The sequence below is a fragment of the Trachinotus anak genome, unplaced genomic scaffold (assembly GCF_046630095.1).
Source record: "Trachinotus anak isolate AG129_WGS33_773 ecotype Australia unplaced genomic scaffold, CSIRO_AGI_Tana_v1 ptg000008l, whole genome shotgun sequence".
Lineage (NCBI taxonomy): Eukaryota > Metazoa > Chordata > Actinopteri > Carangiformes > Carangidae > Trachinotus > Trachinotus anak.
Genome location: NW_027273859.1, coordinates 21,596,571 through 21,606,528, shown reverse-complemented (window position 1 = coordinate 21,606,528; position 9,958 = coordinate 21,596,571). Strand labels below are relative to the sequence as shown.

General features: G+C 38.3%; 1 protein-coding gene across 1 annotated transcript; it reads right to left on the bottom strand.

Moving 5' to 3' along the window:
* Positions 1-388: 388 nt before the first annotated feature.
* LOC139624390 (uncharacterized) lies at positions 389-5,993 on the bottom strand. The gene is made up of 9 exons (XM_071483473.1): positions 5,839-5,993; positions 3,277-3,304; positions 3,031-3,180; positions 2,797-2,917; positions 2,369-2,581; positions 2,106-2,189; positions 1,535-1,676; positions 1,200-1,362; positions 389-1,096 (listed from the first exon to the last, which is right to left on the bottom strand). Coding segments are annotated over exons 2-9 (1,110 nt in total). The 5' UTR covers positions 3,279-3,304; positions 5,839-5,993; the 3' UTR covers positions 389-861.
* Between the last annotated feature and the right edge of the window lie 3,965 nt (positions 5,994-9,958).

Here is a 9,958-nt window from a genome sequence, read left to right as displayed (position 1 = left end):
AGCTGCTTACAGCTCTATTATTATGTGTTAGAAGCTATTAACTGTTTATATTCTGCTTATGAATGCTAAACAGGGGAACTTCAGCATTTCTCATTATTAACAGGATAAATATTCCTCCCTGCATTACTACTGTCTTCTGAAAAAAGGATGGTGGTAATAATAATAGAATATGATAAAGGTAGAGGGACATTTTCAATAGAGACAAACGATATGTAAATTATCTTGTACAGTATATACAGCTCACATAAAAATGTCTGGTCTTAGCTTAGAATAAACTGGAAAGCAGCAATAAAACAGTACAATCTCTGAAGGAAAATTATGTTATAATCTCCGACTATGGCACAGTCCCAGCAGCAACGTAGCCATAGAAAAGTCAGAAAACAAAAAGCTCCTTCAAGTAGGTTTAATATGTCTGTACTTGCAATCAGTAAATAGTTATTCAAAAAAAGATGTTACAGTAAATCAAGAAAATGTTTCATTTGATAAAAAAAAGCAGGTTTTGGAATCAAAATGTTGTCACTTCAGTCAAGCATTGTTAACTGGACTTCCATATAAATACTGTGTAGTAGTGTGCTTTACTATGTTTTTCATAATACTGTTATTGCTTCATGACTGATTTTACTTCAGATTTACTCATTTCACTGTACTGCAATCTATTATCCAGACCACAGTCCAATAACTTCAATTACAATCTGAGAACAGTTCAAATGGAAATTATTGTTATGGAATCACAACATAAATTAATCTAGTTAAATCAAGGAAATGATTCATATTGAGGTATTAGAGCAGATACTGTAAACAAAGTAATTGTATGGCACAATCAGTAAACATAGGAGTGATGTTTCTCTGATGGCTGGGATATCAGGAGATCTCCAGAAGTCTTCTGTACTCCTGTTTGATGCAGCTGTAGATGGGATGGTAGAAGTGCCTGTCTGATGCCATGAGGTCAGTGACAATCTCAGTGTGGTCGACTCTTGGCAGCAGGTAAAGCGACACCTTCACGGACAGCGAGTTGAGAAGCTCAGAGAACTTTGTGGAAGATTCAATAGGAACAATAATGTCACTGGTCCCATGAAGCAAAGCAAACGGCGGCACTCTGGCAGAAAAAAAGAGAGGGCAGTCAGAAATTACTCACTTAAATATGACTGTTATTAAAGCCAATATTTGTGAAAAAAAAGAATAATAACCTTTTCTCTCACCTGTTCAGTTTGTCCTGGCTGAGCCTCTTCAGTAAATGTGTTGGTGAGTAGTATGGAAAGTTTTCCACTCCATTCATGGCTTTGTGCATGGTGGACACGTATTCAACTGCTCGCTTTTGCTCATGCTCGTAATGGTCCATGATGTTGTACACACCACTCAGACCTGTCCGGGAAATAGGAGAGATCAACCAACTCGCACATAATTCTGGCAACCAACTGTATTAAAATATAACGGAGGCAGCTATACTGATACCTCTGAAGAGGCAAGTTGAGTTTTCTTTAGCACAAAACAACCGTGACTGAAACTCTGTGAAGCACAGTACAGTTATCCTTACCAATCACTCCTCTTATGGCCTGTGTGATGTCCTGCTGCTTCTTGGCCTCTATGAAAAGCTCGTCTTTTGTGTCAACGAGAAACAGTGTGGTCAAAGCACACAAATGTGCACCTGCTGAATGGCCAATTAACACGATGTTGTCCTATAAAAGACAGACAAACAGACAACATCATGAACCATAAACACTGGGTTACTGTGAAGGTACATACACATATAATGAGGTGAATCAAAAGTCTCAGTATGAAGCTGAAATAAACACTCATCACTACTGTCCAACATCAGAACATAAACATCAAAAAATGTATTAATGCTGAGTTTAAAATGTGTTGAAGGTCCAGTGAAATCATTATTTTCTTCTACGCTTGGAGAATGTTCTGCATGAATCAAGGATTCAAGAAATTTCACGCAACCTGCAGGATTTATATGATTTCGTGGAACCTTCGAGTTTTCTTTCTATTAGGGGTTTATAATATGTACACATAATATGTGGGTTTGTAATATGTTTGCCATTATAAATCAATAGTTTCACTCAGTTTTACTCAGTTGAAGAAAACTTCAAGATATTTCTTACTTTGTCGAAGTTGAACCTCTGTCCACTCTCTCGGGCCCAAACCAAGCAGTCAGCAATGTCTTGGACCATCCCTAAAACGTTCCCCTGGCGATCAGATGAACCCGCAGTCAGATCAGACACCACAGCGACATTTATAATTACATTTCTTATCTGCTGTTGGAGTTACCACAGAATAACTCTCAGAGGCACTGTTCATATTCTAGTCACTCATACTTAACTTATGTGCTATAAATATGTCATGAGGTCTACTGTGTTTTTCTGACCTTTGGATAGGTGCAGTAATCAGGACAAATGACCACTGCATTCAGTTCCTCAGCCATTTGCCTGGCCAGCAGACAGTAACTGGATCTTTCTCCAGAGCCCCAAGCACCACCATAGATGAAAACCACCATAGGTGCAGGCTTATCTTCAAGTTTTCCCACGTTTGGTGGATGGTACAAGTCCAGCTTGTTGCCTCGGCGACCAAATATGATGGCCTTTGGAGAGTAAGACAGACAAAACTTTGACACAAGTTTTGGTAATGTATAGAACAGTTTTCAGGGACCACATCAAATCCAGTGGTAAAACTGACACAAACAGTGTTATTATTTTAGATATTTACTGAAATGTCTAATCCCTTCCACGCAAAGACACATATACACAGACTCACTGATAAAACCACATTTTCCTTTCTAACTTCTCCTTAACTCACCTTTTCAAAATGCTTACGGTTTTCATCATTCATGTACCACGACTTCCACTGAAAGTAAAGTCTCCCATACTGCAGATATTTGAGAGTTTCCAGCACAGCTCTGGTCAAACAGTATATTCGCCTGATGGAGAGATGAAAAATGAAAGAGGGGATTAATGAGTAAAAACAAAAACAATTTTAAAAGACTTATATTCTGTGGGACACAGAGCACGTCTACAGCATTTTACAAGTTACCTTGGTTTTAGGGCTTCTATGTACTTCTTATATCCAGGCTTATTGGGCCATCCGTAAATCCACTGAGCAGCTACAGAGATGGAGTATGGGAGGCCCACCAATAGGACGCCCGCTGCCACAGGCAGTGGCATGTGATATTTTAACCCTGACCTTTAAAAGTAAAAAAAGTATATATTAAGATATTTTCTCTTTCAAAAACAATGTCACTCAGTGCTCTTCAAAACGTTGTACTTGAGAGGTTCTTACATGTTGTGGTTCAGTCCGTTTGTCTCATCTAAAAAGGACAAAGAATGTAAGTCACAGGAAAACATGTTGCTTGTTTTACTGTTGTCAGACACACAACAGGTTGTGTGAAATGATAATGCAATAAGAAGAAGAAGAGGAAGAGGAGGAGGAAGAAGAAGAAGAAGAAGAAGAAGAAGAAGAAGAAGAAGAAGAAGAAGAAGAATTTCATCATGTTTTAAGACTTCATGGATTGATATAAAACTTTCTTATTAACCATTATAATTACAGATGAATTACTAAGTTTTACTGTTTTAAACTTATTAGAAAGTGAAACACCTGTTACTCTTATTATTACTTATTAACATTTGTAACAGCTTAAGCAATTTCTATTAAGAAACTAATTCAAGACACTATTAACCTTAATTAATAACTTGATTATTAATGAGTCACCAGCCAGATGGAGTTTCCACAGCATGGCAACTTAAACATTGTTCTAATTAATTACTTACAGTATGGCTTAACTATACAGCATTAAATAATGGTTTATAAATCATTAATAAAGTCATTACAACTTAAACTCTTGGTAGCCGATTTTCTTTCCATGTGTAGCTGGGTGCCCTCTGCTGAGCCTTTATACAATAACACGAACAATGAAATCTTCATCAGTGTCACTTTCACTCTGCTTAAGGATCTCGTGACTCTTTGCTAATGGCCACAAACATTACACAGGGTTTCTGCACAGTTCACCGAATCAAATTTAAGACTTTTTAAGAACATTTTAATATGGCACAGAATAACTGTTGAAGAATGACAGAAAACCATTAGGGGCAATAAGGCTTACAATTACTTATTAACTTATTGACCTTTATATCACATTTTTGTAAGCACCTCCAAGCCATAAATAACAATCATTCCTGGTAACATAATTAATCAATTAACTTGATCTTGACCCACGGTTTAATAAACAGGCTTGCAGGGCAAAGGGGGGCCAGTTGCTCTGTATGAATTGATTGTTAATACTGAGTCACATGGAGAAGCAAAACAACCACCAAGAGACGCAACACGAATACAAACAATGAAGCTCCTATAGTGCATTCAGAAAGTATTCAGACCCCTTCCTTGTTTTCACATTTTATGTTACAGTTTTATGCTAAAATCATTTAAATTCATTTTCCCCTGATCAATCTATACTCGGTACCCCATAATGCCAAAGCAAAAACAAGAATTTTAGAAATTTTGTAAATGTAATACATGGGAAAAAACTGCAATATCACATTGGCATAAGTATTCAGACCCTTCACTCAGTACTCAGTTGAAGCACCTTTGGCAGAGATTACAGCCTTGAGTCTTTGACATGCACGGTATGTCAAACTTTGCATGCCTGGATTTGGGGATTTTGGGGACTGTCGGTGGACAGCTATTTTAAGGTCTCTCGAGAGACGTTTGATTGGGTTCAAGTCAGAGCTCTGGCTAAGCCACTCAAGGTCATTCACCACAGAATGACGCTGCCACCACCGTGCTTCACTGTTGGGATGGTATTGGGCAGGTGTTGAGCAGTGCCTGGTTTCTTCCAGACATGACACTTAGAATTGAGGTCAGTTCAATCTTGTTTCATCAGACCAGAGAATCCAGTTTCTCACATGAAACTTGGCAAACTCCAAGCAGCTTTCATGAGCTTTTCACTGAGGACGGGCTTCAATCTGGCCACTCTGCCATCAAGCCCAGATCGGAGGAGTGCTGCAGTGATGCTTGTCTGTCTGGACATTACTTCCTGCTGCACACAGGCTCTCGAGAGCTCACCCAGAGTGACCATCTCGTTCCTGGTCACCTCTCTTTCCAAGGCCCTTCTCCTCTGATTGCTCAGTTCCCCTTAAGAATTATGGAGCCCACTGTGCTTTTGTGAAATATCCACGCAGCTGAAATTGCCTTGTAGCTTTTCCCATGTGTCTGTGCCTTGACACAATCCTGTCTCTGGGCTCTGCAGGCAGTTCCTTCCTCAACTGTGGGAACTGGTGTGTGCCTTTCCATATTATGCACAATCAACTGAACTGACCACAGGCGGACTCCTGTCATTGTGTGCAAAGATCTCAAAGATGATCAAGAGAAACGGGACGCACCTGTGCTAAATTTCAAGTGTCTGAATACTTCTGTCAGGGTGATATTTCAGTTTTTCCTTTTGAAGAAATTGCTGATTTTTTATTTTTTTTTAAATTATCATTAAAGCTGACACTCGTCCATCATAAGTCAATTATCTTCCTACTTTGTAAATGACTTGCTAAGGGCTGTTTTGTGGGAATCAAATAAGGGATATTTAAGATTTTAAGCCTGGTTGCATCCTGAAATGATGTTAGTTAGCAAATAGCTACAGTAAAGCTACATTTACATCTCTGCAACATATGTTGGGGTACCAGCTTATCACAATATCGATATGAAGTGAGTAAGACCACTCTCTCAATTTCTCAACACTAGAATTAGCTTAGCAGCTCTGTAGTATTTTCCTAACACCAAATGTGTTATAGCTTAGCTTGTCTGCTCCGCGAACAATGGAAATGTCTAGGACACCGGAAGCCAATGTAAACATACCAAAATGTGGTCATATATAGCGCTTGTCGAAGCCCATGTCCCGGTTAATGTGGTTTGATATTGACTTCGCTGTGTCAGAGGAAGAACAGATGTCGATAAAAATCAGAGGAGACTCCGGAGAGCCGGGGTTACGTCTGACTGACGCATACAAAGATGAAGACGGCTCAGCGAGAGAGAAACCCCCCTCTACTTCCGTGTTGGCACTGAAAACCGGAGCGCTTAGAGGTGCTGTAAATCCTACAAAGCAGAGGTGAGTAGCCAAAAACTGAACTCAGGGAAAAGTATAGACTTTGTAAAAACAAGTAGCTGCTCGATTAGAAGTAAAAGTAGTCCAAAAAAAAAAAAAAAAAAAAAAAAATAATAGCAGTTTGAGTTTGAGTACATAATTGTCTTCTGCAAAACCGACTTGGGTGGAGAGTAACCTAATAATTAAAAGAAAACACCTCTTTCCCCTCTTCTTTTATTATATGTTGATGTGCCTGACCTCATTTTAACAACTAATGATCTTCCTCGGGTAAAGAAGTAACTTATACACACCAATCTCTACATCTCAACTAGGATGATAAAATTCCCATGAATATTACAGTAATACTATACTCCCATTCACTAACAATTAAATGCATTTTTGTCCTGTTTTGTAGTATAATTTGGCAAATAATTTAGTAAATGAGATACGCATGGACCATGTCTGCTATGTCAGAAAGTTAGTAGAATGAATCATCAACACGTTACCTAAACCTTGTTAATTCCACTGTAGGCTGGATGTCCCAGATATCCCATCACAGACACCCACAGAGCAGGTGTGAGCCCCCAGAACCAGGTCTCTCCAATCACATGACGACAATGATATCAATGTACAATTAGATAAGATTAAGATACTCAAGTAAGAGGTACGCTTTTGAGTATGCTGCACTAAAACCACACCAAGTAGTCGAAAAAGTAGCCTTCATGAAACAGAGTATATGTAACTCATTACCACCCTCCTCTGCAGTAGATATATAGATTAAGTATAAATATCAGTTTATCTATTTATTTTTTCATTTGGGTGTGCTACATGTGGAAGTGCAATCATAAGTTGCGTTTGGATGTATTGGGTAGGGCAGCAGGAAAAGACTGATTTATATCTTGAGATAGTTAAAATCTCTGCTCCAATACTCCGGAAATACATACTAAAGAAGGAGCTCCACCGGTGACCATGACATGTTTGGTGTTTTTGCTTGAAAAATGACTCAAACCGTAATTAAAATAGTTTTTCCCTGTAAATCGACTTATTATCCTTTCAGCTGTACTAGATATATATTAGATTAGGTTAAGAAGTTTAATTCATACAAAGCATCATATTTTATGAGCTTTTAATAATATGTTTTTTGCAAACATCTTAATATGTAAAGTACCAAGAAACCGAAGGTGTCTAATAAATGTAGTGAAGAAGTAAGAAAATACCCGATTGAAGTAAAAGTTGGGTTTTTTTTTGTTTGTTTGTTTGTTTGTTTGTTTGTTTGTTTGTTTGTTTGTTTGTTTTACTATATTTTACTGGAATTTTCAACTGCACCTCACTGTCTTCCTCATCCTGCAGTAGCAACATTTACATTACATTTACATTTAGTCATTTAGCAGACGCTTTTTTCCAAAGCGACTTACAGAAAGGAGAACAATCAAGGTTAAAACCTGTCAGCTTTATCCTTCCAACACTGAAACTTATTGCCTGTTTCCACACACAACTGGTCCCTTCTCGCCTTACCAGTGACAAGAAACACTAAATTATCTCAGGCCTACTGCTCAGGTCTCTTTTTGTTTATGAATGGACACACCAAAGTTCATACACATGTGAGTCTCACTATTAAAAATTCAATATGGTAATAGTGTGTCTGGAGTTGGCTTCGATTCTGATAAAAACACAGAAACCACAGATGTTTCCATGCTGATTCTTACCGGGCCACTGTACATCCTTTCACTCTTATTAAAAAGTCCATAATAAAATAGTTTATACATTTTCAGATCTAATTACACAACCTCACTTCAAACACAAGGACCCATGTTATACAATTCAACATTTAACAAATGTTTGAAGTCTGAAAAGCTCTTGGTAATGACACTGGGTTCAATATGTGTAAGCATAAACGTTAATAGTTTTCTATTTGAATCAATTTAATAAATTAATTTCAATTACATATACAGCAACAAATAGCTACAATGCCATTATGGTCTTTTGTTAGATAATAACATACCTCTGTTTTCTTAGAACTCCAGCATTAGGTTCGATGGGGTGATATAATTGTCTTTTATCTGCTGTTCTTACATGAAGTGTTTTATTTTACAGACTAACAAACCACTCTTTGTATGATTCTCATAGCAATAGAGACAGATGCTATATGTTCACCTCTACCTTAGACTGTGAATCCAATTTTCCTGTTACTGTCGTTTTTTTTACAATAACTATGGTCTTTCTGATTTCTGATCACTATCACTGAATATGCCCTGTTTTATCCAATGATGTTTTCATAGATTTCACAATTGCTTCCAGTGAAAACTCAAAAAGACAGCTGCTGCCTTGAACCTCTACTGGAAGTGTGTTAATCTTCACAGAATTAACAAAAATAACAACAAATATTTCCACAAAATGTGTTTGATAATTTTAATGATGACTGCAGGGAGCAGATTAAACTAATTATCTGCATATCTCTACAAATCAGTGCCCTTCAAACCATATGCCATCTTCAAATAATCAAATGCAATCTGCTGTTTGAGTGATCCATTAAATTAGAAGAAAGAGGTAATCATAACCAGTAAATTGTACTGCCGAGGATTTGATGTAGCAGTACAGAAAGTAGCACTACCAACACACATCCACTAGAGGGAGAAAGAGCCCTGTCACTCGCTCCTGAATTGTAGTCTGACTGATTTGTCACATCTAACCTATCACAGGAGACCTCACACAAAACAAACAGCGATTTATTTAAATATAAAACAGTTCATGTTTGCTTTGCACTGAGGCTCACACAGGGCTGCACCTTAATGTGTCTGTTCTCAGAGTTAGAGACAGTTTTAAATTGTTCTGCAAGTTTGAGCCGATTAGCTACTATACATCACAGTTATGTTACATTACTGGGCTGTTATATAACTCAAGTCTTTGCGAGGCCATTCTCATGCTATACTGACTTGACTAAAAAGCATTGGCTCCTGTATTTACAATATACTCGAATTCATTACTATTAACTAATTATTAACTATTTTTGATGTGCAGAAAATTGGCTAAAATATGCCAAACCACTCATATGTTCCTTTAGGAAATTATGGTAATCTATTTAAGATGTTATTCAATAGAGATTTTGTTTTGTCTAGTTGCTCCCATATAGATATCCAGTATTTACACCTCATTAATGCCGACCTCACACAAAATCATTCTCTGTAAATTCACAGAGGGTAGAGGAGTTCTGGACAGAGGGTTCATTGGCTATGACCACGGAAAACCTTGGATTCAACATTGCAAATTCATGGAAAGCAGAGCAGCGTACGAGCGTTGACCAGCCTGAGGGTAATTGTTATGGTTGGCCCCACAGAGCGGAGCCTCCAGCCCTGAGTGGGTGTGTGGTTGGTCCTCCATCTGCCACGATGTGGGGAGCCCCAGGTGCTTTTTCTGAAGCCACAGTGGAAACGGAGCAGTCCAGTGAGTGCAAACTCAGGCATTCAGCTGGTAATATGAGCAGAGTCAGCCCGTTTTGGACACTGTGGTAAAAATTCACAGTGCCTGTTTAAGAATGATATTATCCTTATGGGAATTATTGTATGCACAGTGGTATTAAGATAATAACAATTGACGTACACAAAGTCTGTGTTCTGTGTGGGTGTAGAGGAGCCACGGGGACCATTTAATCACGAAACACTGTGCTCTTTGTTGAAAAAGTTCTTTGAGCCTTTCAGATTATATCAGAGATCAGTGATTCCTTGAAGCACAGTGAACCATCACACTGCATGTCCTTCAACAGGGAAAGCCCAGCCTCAGATCATCATAGCAGCAAACAACTGTCCCACCAAGTGTCCTGGAGCAAGATGCTGATTCATTACCAGCTGCAGTGATGTTGCTCTGGGGCATCATCCCCATCTCTCTGAATACCAACAG